Source organism: Gadus morhua, chromosome 5 (assembly GCF_902167405.1).
Source record: "Gadus morhua chromosome 5, gadMor3.0, whole genome shotgun sequence".
Taxonomy (NCBI): Eukaryota; Metazoa; Chordata; class Actinopteri; order Gadiformes; family Gadidae; genus Gadus; species Gadus morhua.
In genome coordinates, this window is record NC_044052.1 from 7,962,626 (window position 1) to 7,978,528 (window position 15,903).

At 44.6% G+C, this 15,903-nt stretch overlaps 2 protein-coding genes across 6 annotated transcripts in view; both read left to right on the plus strand.

The window, feature by feature from the left end:
- The window catches only part of arhgef10 (Rho guanine nucleotide exchange factor (GEF) 10), a 50,979-nt gene extending 47,668 nt beyond the window's left edge, over window positions 1-3,311 (plus strand). For 2 of the 3 annotated variants that reach the window (XM_030356283.1, XM_030356284.1), the window contains 2 exons: window positions 993-1,115; window positions 1,702-2,231. In XM_030356283.1, the coding sequence (XP_030212143.1) occupies window positions 993-1,115; window positions 1,702-2,231 (653 nt within the window). Of the gene's footprint in view, window positions 1-992; window positions 1,116-1,701 lie in introns of all 3 variants that reach the window. The other variant, XM_030356282.1, reaches the window with a different exon arrangement.
- Window positions 3,312-10,964: 7,653 nt separating this feature from the next.
- On the plus strand, window positions 10,965-15,870 carry kbtbd11 (kelch repeat and BTB (POZ) domain containing 11). 3 transcript variants are annotated; one of them, XM_030356117.1, is made up of 3 exons: window positions 10,965-11,429; window positions 12,106-12,185; window positions 12,286-15,870. In XM_030356117.1, exon 3 carries the CDS (start codon window positions 12,315-12,317, stop codon window positions 14,313-14,315), a length of 2,001 nt encoding a protein of 666 aa, XP_030211977.1. In that variant the 5' UTR covers window positions 10,965-11,429; window positions 12,106-12,185; window positions 12,286-12,314; the 3' UTR covers window positions 14,316-15,870. The 3 variants fall into 3 exon arrangements, with proteins under 3 accessions (XP_030211977.1, XP_030211976.1, XP_030211978.1); XM_030356116.1 differs by having other exon boundaries at window positions 12,106-15,870; XM_030356118.1 differs by lacking the exon at window positions 12,106-12,185.
- Window positions 15,871-15,903: the final 33 nt, after the last annotated feature.

A 15,903-nucleotide genomic window follows, 5' to 3' on the forward strand; every position in this document is an offset into this window, starting at 1 on the left:
GTCTGTCTGTCCAAACAGAATGATGGTTGGCACCGCGGACCAAAGTACAGCCCGCTGATTCACGTTGTTGCAGCAAGCGTTTGTGAAAGGAGGCAGAGATGGCCGCGTAATCACGGCGTTACGCCTCCCTCGTTATATTGCGTAACCCCTTTTGTGTTTAGTGTTAGTCTTAAAGGGGAACCATTATGTCGCCCTTTTCACTCGGGCTGAAAGAGACATTTGTGAAGCACTGCTTTTGTCCCGGCTTCTCCTCAGGTTGTCCTGGGGACCAACTACTGTTAAGAGCTGCTGCATGCCCAACTCTTGCTCTCCCATCCCACTGTATTCCATTGTAGTATCCCACCTGGCGACGAGGCCCATTGACAGTACACTTTAAACATGTCCAGCACATAATGCAGTTCTTGTTTGAGTATGCATGCGTGTGTTTGTGGGTTGTACAGCCCTGACGCCGAATCACAAAGAACAAGGTGTGTGTGTGTGTGTGTGTGTGTGTGTGTGTGTGTGTGTGTGTGTGTGTGTGTGTGTGTGTGTGATCATAGTTAACAATTTCCTCGACATGAGAAAGAGTTCTCCACGGGGCGTTGGCGTTCAGCTTGAGTAACCCTGAGAACTGTGTGTGTGTGTGTGTGTGTGTGTGTGTGTGTGTGTGTGTTCAAGGGATCCAACTGTCAATCAGTATGTCCTAACAAAATATACACCGACAAAGGAAACACAAACCAGGGACAAAGCAAGTCAAGCCAAATGCGGAAGCGAAGCGGCGACCGAAGGTGTCAGCTGAGCTCACACCCAAGTCAGAGCACATGGGCAGGGTGTAGTTCAGGCGTACCCCGTTCCCCTTACCAAGGTGCACCCGAGTCAAAAGCCACCCGGGCAGGGCGTAGCTCAGCTGTAACCCGTTCCCCTCAACCAGGTGAACAGCCGTGAACCTCAGACGACGTTAACCTGAACCCCCCCCCCCCCATCCAACAGTGTATGGTGTGCTGTGTCCCCAGGGACCCAGAGGGTGACGGTGAGCAGTCTGCTGGTGTGCTACGGCCTGCTGCTGGTGGGCACCAACCTGGGGATGACCGTGGCCCTCTCGGTGCCCAGACTCCAGGGCATCCCCAAGGTGACAGGTGAGCTCAAAGCCTCTCCAGCCGCCCCTGAGCCCCTGAGCCCCCCCTCAGGTACATGCATGTCTGATTGCGGTGAAGGGGCTCGACTCTAAGTGTGGACCTCCAACTGTCGTACCCTCATGGCAGAACATTCCTCCCCGTTTTTCTGTTTCAGTTTTAGTTTGAACTTTTCCAGGACAATTTGGGGGGGGTTAATAAGATCCAATAATTGCGCATAGCTGAAGGAGGCCCCTGGCTTAGGAATGTTTTTTCTACACTTGCCTTTTGCCAATTATGCCTTCACCTGGAGGGAACAAATGAGACGTCTGATTCCAGGGTGTCCTGCAGACCCGGTGGGCCGACGGTAACACACGGCTGCATGAGTGCAGTCGTTACTCCACTTTGGTTGATTCTCCTTCTAAAGAATGTACACAATTCCTGAAGTCCTTTATGTGTCACATATAGTGTAGTTATAGTTAGGGACATCTATATTCAGGGCCTTTAGCAGACGCTTTTATCAGCATGCATGCAAACGTCCAGAATGCTTGGCACGCAAAGCAACCTCGCATTGGTAACCCCGCAAGCTGACGTGCGCGTTCCTCGGCAGGCCGCGGCATGGTGTCCTTCCACGCCCACCACGGACCCGTCCGCTTCCTCACCATGGCCGCCGCCGTGTGCAACCGCACGTCCGGCGACCAGCCCGCCGCCCCCGCCCCTGGCCTCGCCCCCACCCCCGGGGAGACGAGCGAGGAGTCGCCGGAGGCCGGCGCCACCCCCATCGGCCAGCAGCAGCAGCAGCAGCGGCGAGGAGGAGGCGTGTGGCTGGGCGAAGCGGGCTGCACGGCCATGGCCCTGCAGGACTCGCTCTCCAGCTCGTCCTGCGGCAGCCTGGCGCCGTCGCAGGGCTCCCTGGAGCACGGGCCCGAGGACGGGGCCCTGTACGACCTGCTGCACGACCCGGCCCAGCAGCAGCACCAGAGGGGCCGCGGCCCCGCCAGCAAGGTGGACGTCAGCTCGCTGCTGGTGGTCTCCGGGGGGCTGGGCCACCGCAGGGTCAACAGGAAGAGCAAGGCCCCGCGCCACGAGGACAGCGCCTCCACCGTCATGGTGTGGCAGATCCCCCTGCTCAACATGTGACCACGTCAGCAGCAGCAGCAGGGGCCGGGGCCCGGTGAGACGGGGGCCTCAGTAGTTCACCAACGGATCAATAGCCCGAGGACAAAGGTTGCCTTCAAAGGTTGCACTTGTGTAGACCTGTTGAGGTCTTTTGTTGAAGAAAGAAATGCCTGAACGCCTGCTGTCCTCTCTGATTTTTGAATCAATCCGTTTATTCTTTCAACAGTATGACATTGGGCCTTCCACAAGGTTCCCAGTGGTAGCACGAACGGATGTTCTCATAGACATACACGCATCCACATGCACATGGCCCTTGCACGAGGCCAAAGGGAGCTCAATAAAACCACTTAATCATGCGGAAGAGTGCTACCGGTGGACATTTTATCATGGGAAGCGGAAGCCAGTTGATATGGATGGACTGGTGTGAAAGTAAACACAACGGTGTCGTATAACAATCCTAATAGACTGGATTCCTCTCCTCCATGTGCCATACCTGTACTTACAGTATTGAAACCTGTATTTCACTTGGGGCAAAAGGACTGCAGAAATGTTCGCACACCAAGTGTGCGTTTGTGCGTGCGTGTGTGTGCTTGCGTGTGTGTGCGCTTGCGTGCGTGTCTCAACAGAGTGGGTTCAGAGCTGGTATGTTAAAAGCTTTATCCGTTCTCGGTGTCGAGTATTCAGCTCTCATGTGGCCTGTTGGGCGTCGTAGAGGTGCTGCAAACTACACTGAGTATGGGATTGTTTTATTTTATATATATCATTATTTTTTATTTGAGATTGGTACACTGAAGCTGACTCATGTCTCATAGCAGTGGGCTGCCGGAGCAGAGTGTAGAGATCTGTCTGAGTCTGAACATGACTGACCCAGCGTGAGAGGCCTCAAAGGGCATACCTGGCGGGCCAGGTTTCCACTAGGAACGAGTGAGGACCAGGAGGGAACGCTTTATTGTTTGACACATTTGTGTTTAAAAAAAAAAGGGTATTACAAAAAAAGAACGACATGCAAAGCTTTACTTTTGTCACGGTCTCCATGTATTTTTTTGGTTGTATCTTAACAAATATATAAACATTTCATTCAAACCTATTTGTGTATTTTCACTAGATTCATCTCCGATTTTTGTATGCTCATGTTTCAGTTTCATTTCTGCTGCTACGCTGTTTCACCAACGCCTACAGACTCTGTTATGCAATCCTGCTTCAGCAGAGAGCCAGTGTGTCCCACGGAGAAGAAACAAAACACAATAACACAGTCTTCTTCTTTATCCAGTCCCAAGGGTTCCCTGGGCCCACCTTTCCTCCTTTTCATCCGTTGCTGTTCTCCCTTGTACTGGAATAAGAGCTCAGCTTATATTGGAGCTGCCATAGAAAGTGATATTACTGATATTGCTCGTAATGCAATACTGATCATAATAATACTAATAATGGTTTATTTAATCGGGATATACCCAAACAAGCAAGCTAGTTAAATGAGGGGTTTTACTACCGTCTGTTTCTATTTTATGTTTGTCTGGCTGCAATCACATAATCCTGACGACCCTGCAAATGGGAACCTTTTGTTTCCCAGAAGCCTGTTAAGGGGTTCCATTCCAGCTTTGCGTGCATCGTTATCAGTCTGTAAAGGTTTCCCTTCGCTCTGTGAACAGGCAGCATTTATCTTCCCAAGAGAAGCAATGCTCTACAGAAGCTCTAGCCTACAGCTCTGCTGTGCAATGCTGTTTTCATATCTGACGGGCACAGTGGCGCAGACGTGCAGCGACGGTCACAAAGAAAGTTCACTTTCCATAGCCTGCCCTAATATCTTACTTTTAAAATGTATGCAAAAGCTTATTCAGTAATCAAACCTATTTGCATACGTATTTCATATTAACCAGATAAAAGGTGTTGCCAAAATGGAGACTGGCGCTCACCATCTAAGAAAAAGGGAGTTACTTAATATTTTACACGGTCGTTCCTCGGTGCTGATGACAGCTGTCACCCGAGGCGTTCGATAGTGAAAGAATGTCGCATGAACTTTTGATTCCCCTGACGCGTGCAGTGGATGCCACTGCCCGCCGTGGCAATCTGTGAAGGGTTAATGCCAATATAGGGGAAGTGCTTTCAGTGGCGGCTGGCGATCAAACATGTTGGTGGGGCACAGTAACAGTCAGGGGGTCTGAGGTCTCCCCCCCCCCCCCCCCCATTATTTTTTTTTTAATTGAATAGATTTGATTTCCTGTATTCTGGTGCATTTTGGGGATGGCCACTACCTATTTACCTACTTTCTATTCAGATTCATAGCCTACATCCTGACTTGCAGAGCCTGGACAAGCTTACACTGCATATACAGACCTACTTCATGGCCATTCCGCCAGCCATTGCTATTTGACCCATTGTTATTCTGATATTGAGACAAATCATGATCACTGTCCTATTCGTTTGGTTCACTTGACGTCACTTGCGCCGCCATCTTGACGATCGATCCCACCCACTGACCCACTGATTTCAGTGGTAACTCAGTCAGCACCAACAACAACACCTACGACCACAATCTAAACAATGAGGATGCGCTCTTTTATTCTCTTCAGTGCAGGTAAGGAAAGGTTCTGAAAGATGGCATATCCATGTAGCTTATGAATAAAATGCATACAAAAAACGTTGACATATGACCCACTATGATCTGCTCCATATACCCAATGTTGACAACGTCCCAGCCAAAGAGTTTTGGTATTAATACCTCATTCATTGTCCAAAATAATCCATAATAATTCAAATTGGGTTTTGTTGTGGGTACAAAATGAATCTTGAAGAAAACGCGTCCCCGGCGAATGACTGATTTCAACGATCAATGATAGTAACCCACCACAAACTGTTCACAAGAAGTCACAAATATATAGTACTAAACTTTGCCATTATCAGATAAAGATTATTGGTGGCCAAGGTCCTCACTTTAGCGTCCTTCACCCATCGAGCCACAGCATATTGGTAGGCATCAGTGCTCTTAAATGCTTTCAAGAGCGACGACCAATAAAAAACAACAGTGTTACCCCTTATGGTTTTTTTCATGACGACCAATAAAAAACAACAGTTTTACCCCTTATGTTTTTTTTCTTGACGACCAATAAAAAACTACAGTGTTACCCCTTATGTTTTATTTGATAAATATCGGCAGTGTTACCCCTCAAGTTTTTTCCATGTTGACCAATAAATTACAACAGTGGCACCCTTGTCGACGTTTTTGCGGGGATAAGAAAATGAGCTGTTTAGCGTGTTAACCTCCGAACTTAACAATGCACCATCAAGACACCGGATAAAGTCATCACAAAAATTAAACTTGACTTTATAATTCGCATGCAATAGAGACACAAGCCTTTCCACAGACGACATCAAGCGGACTTGAACCCCGGTCTCCAGTGGGTTAGGCAGAGTGCACTCCACTGCAGCACTGAGGCGATGACACTCCACAAAAATCAATCATCAATAAAGAGGATATACATGACATTAAAATGTATGTGTGTATTTCTATTATTTCCCTTATGTTTTTTTTAATGACGACCATTAAAAAACGACAGTGTTACCCCTTATATTTTATTTGACATAGGCAACAATGTTACCCTTTATGGTTTTTTTCATGACGACCAATAAAAAACAACAGTGTTACCCCTTATGTTTTTTTTCATGACGACCAATAAAAAACAACAGTGTTACCCCTTATGTTTTTTTTCATGACGACCAATAAAAAACAACAGTGTTACCCCTGATGTTTTTTTCTTGACGACCAATAGAAAACTACAGTGTTACCCCTTATGTTTTTTTCATGACGACCGATAAAAAACGACAGTGTTACCCCTTATGTTTATTTTCATGACGACCAAAGAAAAACAACAGTGTCACCCCCTATGTTTTATTTGATAAATATCGACAGTGTTACCCCTCATGTTTTTTCCATGTTGACCAATAAATTACAACAGTGGCACCCTTGTCGACGTTTTTGCGGGGATAAGAACATGAGCTGTTTAGCGTGTTAACCTCCGAACTTAACTATGCAACATCAAGACACCGGATAAAGTCATCAAAAAAGGTACACTTGACTTTATAATTCGCATGTAATAGAGACACAAGCCTTTCAACAGACGACAACAAGCAGACTTGAACCCCGGTCTCCAGTGGGTTAGGCAGAGTGCACTCCACTGCACCACTGAGGCGATGACAATAAAAAAAAATCAATTATCAATAAAAAGGATATACATGACATTAAAATGTATGTGTGTATTTCCATTATTTCCCTTATGTTTTTTTTAATGACGACCAATAAAAAACGACAGTGTTACCCCTTATATTTGATTTGACAAAGGCAACAGTGTTACGCTTTATGGTTTTTTTCATGACGACCAATAAAAAACAACAGTGTTACCCCTTATGTTTTTTTTCATGACGACCAATAAAAAACAACAGTGTTACCCCTTTTGTTTTTTTTCATGACGACCAATAAAAAACAACAGTGTTACCCCTTATGTTTTTTTTCATGACGACCAATAAAAAACAACAGTATGTTTTTTTTCATGACGACCAATAAAAAGCAACAGTGTTACCCCTTATGTTTTTTTTCATGACGACCAATAAAAAACAACAGTATGTTTTTTTTCATGACGACCGATAAAAAACGACAGTGTTACCCCTTATGTTTCATTTGATAAAAACGACAGTGTTACCCCTTGTGTTTATTTTCATGACGACCAAAGAAAAACAACAGTGTCACCCCCTACGTTTTATTTGATAAATATCGACAGTGTTACCCCTTATACTTATTTCATGACGGCCGATAAAAAACAACAGTTACCCCTGATGTTTTTTCCATGTTGACCAATAAATAACCACAGTGGCACCACTGTCAACGTTTTTGTGGGGATCCGAACATGAGCTGTTTAGATTAACCTCTGAACTTAACCAAGACACCGGATAAAGTCATCACAAAAGTTATACTTGACTTTATAATTCGCATGTAATAGAGACACAAGCCTTTCAACAGACGTCATCAAGCAGACTTGAACCTCGGTCTCCAGTGGGTTAGGCAGAGTGCACTCCACTGCACCACTGAGGCGCTGACAATACACACAAATCAATCATCAATAAAGAGGATATACATGACATTAAAATGTATGTGTGTATTTCTATTATTTCCCTTATGTTTTTTTTAATGACGACCAATAAAAAACGACAGTGTTACCCCTTATATTTTATTTGACCAAGGCAACAGTGTAACCCTTTATGTTTTTTTTCATGACGACCAATAAAAAACAACAGTGTTACCCCTTATGTTTTTTTTCATGACGACCAATAAAAATCAACAGTGTTACCCCTTATGTTTTTTTTCATGACGACCAAAGAAAAACAACAGTGTCACCCCTCATGTTTCATTTGATAAAAACGACAGTGTTACCCCCTATTTTTTAATTGATAAATATCGACAGTGTTACCCCTTATGTTTTTTTCATGACCGATAAAAAACGACAGTGTTACCCCTTATGTTTCATTTGATAAAAACGACAGTGTTACCCCTTGTGTTTATTTTCATGACGACCAATAAAAAACAACAGTGTTACCCCTTATGTTTATTTTCATGACGACCATTAAAAAACAACAGTGTTAACCCTTATGTTTTTTTTTTCGACGACCAATAAAAAACAACAGTGTTACCCCTTATGTTTTTTTTCATGACGACCAAAGAAAAACGACAGTGTCACCCCTCATGTTTCATTTGATAAAAACGACAGTGTTACCCCTCATGTTTTTTCCATGGTGACCAATAAATAACAACAGTGGCACCCTTGTCTACGTTTTTGCGGGGATCCGAACATGAGCTGTTTAGAGTGTTAACCTCCGAACTTAACAATGCACCATCAAGACATCGGATAAAGTCATAACAAAAGTTATACTTGACTTTATAATTCGCATGAAATAGAGACACTAGCCTTCCAACAGACGACATCAAGCGATATTGAACCCCGGTCTCCAGTGGCTTAGGCAGAGTACACTCCACTGCACCACTGAGGCAATGACAATATACAAAAATCAATCACAATAAAGAAGATATACATGACATTAAAATGTATGTGTGTGTTTCTATTATTTCCCTTATGTTTTTTTTAATGACGACCAATAAAAAACGACAGTGTTACCCCTTATATTTTATTTGACAAAGGCAACAGTGTTACCCTTTTTGTTTTTTTTTCATAACGACCAATAAAAAACAACAGTGTTACCCCTTATGTTTTTTTTCATGACGACCAATAAAAAAACAACAGTGTTACCCCTTATGTTTTTTTTCATGACGACCAATAAAAAACAACAGTGTTACCCCTTATGTTTTTTTTCATGACGACCAATAAAAAACAACAGTGTTACCCCAGTGTTACGACCAATAAAAAACAACAGTGTTACCCCTTATGTTTTTTTTCATGACGACCAATAAAAAAACAACAGTGTTACCCCTTATGTTTTTTTTCATGACGACCAATAAAAAACAACAGTGTTAGCCCTTATGTTTTTTTTCATGACGACCAATAAAAAACAACAGTGTTACCCCTTATGTTTATTTTCATGACGGCCAATGAAAAACAACAGTGTTACCCCTTATGTTTTTTTTCATGACGACCAATAAAAAACAACAGTATGTTTTTTTTCATGACGACCAATAAAAACCAACAGTGTTACCCCTTATGTTTTTTTTCATGACGACCAATAAAAAACAACAGTGTTACCCTTTGTTTTTTTTCATAACGACCAATAAAAAACAACAGTGTTACCCCTTATGTTTTTTTTCATGACGACCAATAAAAAAACAACAGTGTTACCCCTTATGTTTTTTTTCATGACGACCAATAAAAAAACAACAGTGTTACCCCTTATGTTTTTTTTCATGACGACCAATAAAAAACAACAGTGTTACCCCTTATGTTTATTTTCATGACGACCAATAAAAACAAACAGTGTTACCCCTTATGTTTATTTTCATGACGACCAATAAAAAAACAACAGTATGTTTTTTTTCATGACGACCAATAAAAAACAACAGTGTTACCCCTTATACTTATTTCATGACGGCCGATAAAAAACAACAGTTACCCCTGATGTTTTTTCCATGTTGACCAATAAATAACCACAGTGGCACCACTGTCAACGTTTTTGTGGGGATCCGAACATGAGCTGTTTAGATTGTTAACCTCTGAACTTAACAATGCACCATGAAGACACCAGATAAAGTCATCACAAAGGTTTAACTTGACTTTATAATTCGCATGAAATAGAGATTCGAGTCTACCAACAGAAGACATAAACCAGATTTGAAGCCCGGTCTCCAGGGGGTTGGGCAGAGTGCACTCCACTGCACCACTGAGGCAATGACAATACACAAAAATCAATCATCAATAAAGAGGATATACATGACATTAAAATGTATGTGTGTATTTCTATTATTTCCCTTATGTTTTTTTTAATGACGACCAATAAAAAACGACAGTGTTACCCCTTATATTTTATTTGACAAAGGCAACAGTGTTACCCTTTATGTTTTTTTTCATGACGACCAATAAAAAACAACAGTGTTACCCCTTATGTTTTTTTTCATGACGACCAATAAAAAACAACAGTGTTACCCCTTATGTTTTTTTTCTTGACGACCAATAAAAAACAACAGTGTTACCCCTTATGTTTTTTTTCATGACCACCAAAGAAAAACGCCAGTGTCACCCCTCATGTTTCATTTGATAAAAACGACAGTGTTACCCCCTATTTTTTAATTGATAAATATCGACAGTGTTACCCCTTATGTTTTTTTCATGACGACCGATAAAAAAACGACAGTGTTACCCCTTATGTTTCATTTGATAAAAACAACAGTTTTACCCCTTGTGTTTATTTTCATGACGACCAATAAAAAACAACAGTGTTACCCCTTATGTTTATTTTCATGACTTTGTCAAATAAAATATAAGGGGTAACACTGTCGTTTTTTATTGGTCCTCATTAAAAAAAAACATAAGGGTAATAATAGAAATACACATACATTTTAATGTCATGTATATCCTCTTTATTGATGATTGATTATTGTGTATTGTCATCGCCTCAGTGGTGCAGTTCCCCACTATATGTTTAAGTCCTTATCAAGCCATGACTACAGTTAAGTTGCTATTTGCTGAAATGTACTATAGTTTGAGTTTTAATTGGGTTGTTCAAATAATAGTTTGACGAATTCTGTTGCAAATTCTGGATTTGGGGGGAAGGGGTGTTATTGGAATTTAATTATGATTATCCGACACGCCCAGTGCCTCCATGCCATTGGTTAGCCGTACATCTCATGCCATGTGACTTCATTTTTAATAGGTGTGGGTTTTAAAATTTCATTTGGATGGGTCTGGAATAGCATGGAATAGTACATTTTTATCCGATATTTGTTTGGATATTTTTAAGATCTGCCTATCATAATACATTCTTATTGGGGATAACTTTAACATCTAAGTTTGTAGGAACAATTTTATGTGAATATTGTATGAATTTTCTACATCTGCCTGCATAGCAATGCATGTATTAAAAGCTAAATTATGAAGAAAAAATGCAATAATTTCCCTTCTAAAAAACTTTCGTGGCCATTCGAGTAGATATTTCTGAGTTTACGAGGTTCACTGGAATGCACAACGAAATCCCTGCAGGCGCAAAAGCGCTTTACCGTACAAAGCAACGTAGCTGCGCACTCGCTTTTTTAAGTGTAGACTGCGTGACCGCGCGCGCTTCTCCGAAGTGCTGATGGCGTGACCGCAGTAAGGCAGCCGGAGAGTGCAGCTCGGCTTAAACGTGCACTCGTCATTTGGGGTGGAGAGACATTGGATGAGTGAAGCTCTCCACAGCTCTAACACATCATCTCAGAAGGAAAACCGGCTACTCTAGGGGACGTTCACAGCTTGGTCCACAGATGCGTGACCTGCATGATAATTCGTCGTTTCTGCGTCTCATTCTGAGCGGAATATAAGGAGACGTTGCATCTCGTCGGGTGGCTGTGGAGTCACATACGGAACAACCTCCAGATCCTCCGATGAATATGTCCATCGGTCACTCATCTAGGAAACTATGCAGCCGGACCACTTGATGCATTATTATTGCGACTGCCTTACATAACGAGGCTTGGTGGGGGATCCCGAAGAAACTGCTGCGCTTGGCTGATTTGTGGCAGCAAGGGAAACGCAAGTAGGTCAAAATAAGAAAGCGGAGAAATGTCTCGTGATGTGTCGTAATCATGTCCTTTCTGTTCTGCTTCGCTATGAAATGGTACGGTGTTTCATCGGTCACATTGGATTCTCATAAGCCTATCTGTTGTTCCCATGTCATCGTATTCATGGATTACCAATACGGTCTCTCACAGGGGAGCGCATCACCCACTGGGCATGCGCCCTTCGTGACCGTCTAGTCGAGGCAACTAGGAATGGACTCTTTTTAATTAATCAATAGCAGGGTAAGGTAACTTTTTAGATTAGAAAGGTATCGTTTATTGCTGTCGCAGCACCAGCATGGTCAATGTATAGTTACCTAACTAGTTGTGTACATAATGGTGCACTACCATTTAAATCATAATTCCTGTAAGGAGCTACACCTGTTTGTGTTTTCTCTTTCTTTCTGAAAAGGGTCTATAATGGCAAGAAGTATGAAATGTAGTGGGGCAATGCTATTGTACCTTTGCATCGTTTACCACTTTTTATAATTTTTCTCAGCGGTGGGCAGAATGTACTTTTTTACTCCGGTTCACACTTTTAAACATTATCAGAGATACAGCGCCATCCAGTGTTTGCCCGCAAGTCATTTTGCAAAGTCCTTGTTTTACTTAAAAAATGTACGCTCATGCTACTCTTTTTTTTACTTCATGTAGGTAAAAAAAAAAAGACCAACATTAAGCTATACTAGCTAATATGATTCGCCAATCCACTGATTCCTGGCACCAGTGAAAAGGTGAAGATGAATGGGAGCCAGAGGCTGGGAGGCGAGACCTTCATGGTGGAGGCTGACGTCATTCTTCACACTGTAAACTCTGACCTTGCCTCCCTCTCAGGCATAGATAGGAAAACATGTCCGGCTCTGATGAAGAAGGACAACGCCGTCCCTGTTATCGGGGAATTCCTGCAGTGCAATCAGCCTCTCGATTCAGATGCTCCGGCCACATTCGAGAGAGAGTACCTATTGGACGCCGAAATGACCTTCGACGATCAGACGGGGGACAGCTTGAACGTTGCAAAGGATCAACAGTTCCAGATCTCAAACCATAAGGCGGGTCTTGAAATGAGGGAGGCCGTTATAGTGAAGAACCTCAATGGTAAAATGGGCAATGGTGACAACCACGGTGACGTCGTCAAGGCAGACATTTCCCACGCTGGGGATTCCTCTGTGTGCTTCCTGGACCCCGGAGCCCGAGAGGAAGCAGATGGAAGTGCATCAGCGAGTGCAGAGGCTTCTCAAAGAGGACAGTGTGAGATAAACACAGGCCAGGGACAGGCTGTGCCTGACACTCATTGTATTACCACTGGCAGCCAGCCAGGGCTAGCGGAGCCGGTTCGCTCTTCCATTCCCGGATCCAGTGCGTCTCACCTGCCCGGCGAAGACAATCCGGGGGGATGTTCCGGGGACAGTGGGAGCCTCGGGCACCGGGAAAGCGGCCCAGGGGCAGAGAATCCCCTGGCTGCGAAGGAACCCGATTTGGTCATTGAAGTCGGCGGGCAGAAAATAAACGCTCACAAGGAGATCCTGGCGGAGAAGAGTGACTACTTCAAAGCCAGGCTCTCGCGGGACATCCTCAAAGTGAAGGGGCTGAGCTACAAGACGCTGTCCGTGCTGATAGACTACATCTACACCGCCCGGATGACCGTGAGCAAGGACACCGTGGTGGACGTCATCACGGGCGCCAAGATCCTGCAGGTGCCCTGCGCCGTGCAGGCGGCCGTGGACTCCATGTCGGAGCAGCTCACCGCCGAGAACTGCTACGAGGTGCTGAGCATCGCCAAGAAGCAGCGCCTCGGCGAGCTCAAGGAGACCGCCTACCGCTTCATGAGCGACCACTTCCTGCGGGTCCTGCGGGACCCCTCCGTGTACGGCCGCCTGACGGGCTCCGAGAGGGACCTCATCCTGAGGAAGAGGACCGAGGGCCGGCCAACACTGATGGTGGCCGAGGTCAACGACGTGTTCGACCGCGTGGGGGGCAGCAGGCCGGCCAGCCGTTGCAGCAGCCGTCCGCAGAGCCCCCTGTCGACGGCGTCGTTCGAGGAGGGCCACGCGATGTACTACTACAACGAGACGGCCGGCGACTGGCGGGCCCTGACCGCCATGCCCGAGGACATCAACACCAAGGGCTGCGGGATGTGCACCATGTACAACTACCTGTTTGTGGCCGGCGGGATCAAGGGCTACGGAGAGCGGGGGAAAGTGTCCGACCGGGTCTTCTACTACAACCCCGTCGACGACCGCTGGACGGAGGTGCGCCCCCTGAACCAGGCCCGCGCCCAGCTCAAGCTGGTGTCCATGGACGGCCACCTGTACGCCATCGGAGGGGAGTGCCTGTTCACCGTGGAGCGATACGACCCGCGCACCGACCGCTGGACCACCGTGGCGCCCCTGCCCAAGGGGGCGTTCGCCGTGGCGCACGAGGCCACCACGTGCAACGGGGAGCTGTACGTCTCCGGGGGCTCCCTCTTCTACCGCCTGCTCAAGTACGAGCCCAAGCGGGACGAGTGGCAGGAGTGCCCCTACAACAGCAGCCGCAAGAGGTCCTCCGACATGGTGGCCCTGAAGAGCTTCATCTACCGCTTCGACGTGCACCGCGAGCAGGGCGTCGACGTGTTCAAATATAACACCATCGTCAAGATGTGGCAGGACTGCGCGTCCCAGAGTCTGGGCGGCGTCTCGCCCTTCCGCTGCGCGGTGATCGGGAACTGCATCTACTGCGTCAACAAGAGCCAGACGCTGCAGTTCGTGGTGGAGGAGGAGGGCGCCCACTTTGTGGAGGAGGCGCTGCGGCCCCCGCTGGAGGCTAAAGGGGTACTGTTTCCCTTCGTGCTTAGTTTGCCTGAGAAGCACGAGGCGGTGGCGTAGTGGGGGCACGGGCTCCAGAACAATGGCGTGTCTCGGAGCAGGACTGGAAAAGGGCGACGGCCAACCCTTTGATTCAGTATCAGCGTTATATATTTCATTGTGTCCAATGTACCTGCTTGAAGTGGAATGTGTGTATTTGCATGGCAAATTCATGTGTCTACAGGGGCCAGCCTTAAGAAAAGGGACAAAAGTAAACTTTCAGTGTTGAATGAATGGACACAGCAACACAGCTGTAGATAATTACATGATGGAACTGACCTTAGGTGGTTGTGGATTTTCTATGTTCACCTTTGTTTTTGCGCACTTTTTAAAATTCAGTTAGCAGAGATATTGTCAAGGACGTATTTAATTGTTGATAATGAAGAACTATTTTAAACGTGTTGGCTCCATCACGCCTGGACAAAGCTCTTATCTAGACTTGTAACAAGTTTTTTATTCCAATCCAAATCAATTGGTGATAAGGCCACAGTATAAAACCACTGACTGCAACGGTTGGTGGGAACCCAGAAGCCTCATCTCAACTGCCTTTGAACTGCTATCACAGTGTCTATTAAACGGCTACTACAGACGTTAATAAACACATGATGCTACCCATGTAGAATTCCAGAACATTGATTGTGCTTAATGTTCATGTTAGAAACCCTCTTGACTTGAGGTCACCATTGTTGTGATGTAGGGATGTAAAGCTTAACAAGAAGAAGCAAAATAAGCATTTGCCATTTGGATATTTGTTGTGATTGGAAAACTGTGAACAAATGATTGGCTTATTACAAAGGGAAACGTGTGTGTATATGGATTTCAGACACTATTTGGGTTGTTACTACAAACTTGGTTTAAAGTGATTATTTGCCACGTTCTCCAAAGAATAAAATAGGACTTAAATGAGATTAAAAGAGCACTATGTATCTTACAGATATTTTTGATATGCATTGTGTTTATCAGATAGCATATGAAAAGCACTCCTGTGACTTACACACTATAATCCCATCCAGAATCAAGCAAAAGCTTTGGTTTCCAATAGGAGGGCATCCTATCTGCCCTAAAAGCACTATGAGGGAAGTTCAATATAACCTATGCACAAAGGCACTTCTGACCGTCTTGTGAATCAATTGATCCATGGAAGATCACATGTCACAGTAATGACAAGATAAGATAATTCCTAAGAAATATTTTATTTTCTATATATGCCACAACGCAATTAACTGCATATCATGTTGAGTTCTGACAATATTTGTTGCCATTGCAATAAACTATCAGTGTGAGTTTGGATTTTCCCCATCAGGAAAGAAATGCTTTTAGTTATGCTTTACAATGTTTCAGAGCATTCACTGTGAAAATGTATGTGTTTGGAATGCTGGTTTAGTATCTCCCTGGAATCAATATTTGTTGAATATTTTTTGACTGAATGCAGCTTTTAGTGATGATGGTGATGATGATGCGATGCTAGTTGAAAAGCTTTCTGTCCAAGTCATTTTTATCAAGCTTAAAGTTAACTAACTGTTGGATGCCGTCCAAACTAAGTGCTTCAAATAAACCATTTTGTGGTTGAACGTTTGATGAAAGGTACACTAATTTCCCTTCAAAAATG

Excerpts from the sequence above, each read along its gene's own strand:
- kbtbd11 (XM_030356116.1), top strand. The coding sequence starts at position 12,192 with ATGAATGGGAGCCAGAGGCTGGGAGGCGAGACCTTCATGGTGGAGGCT.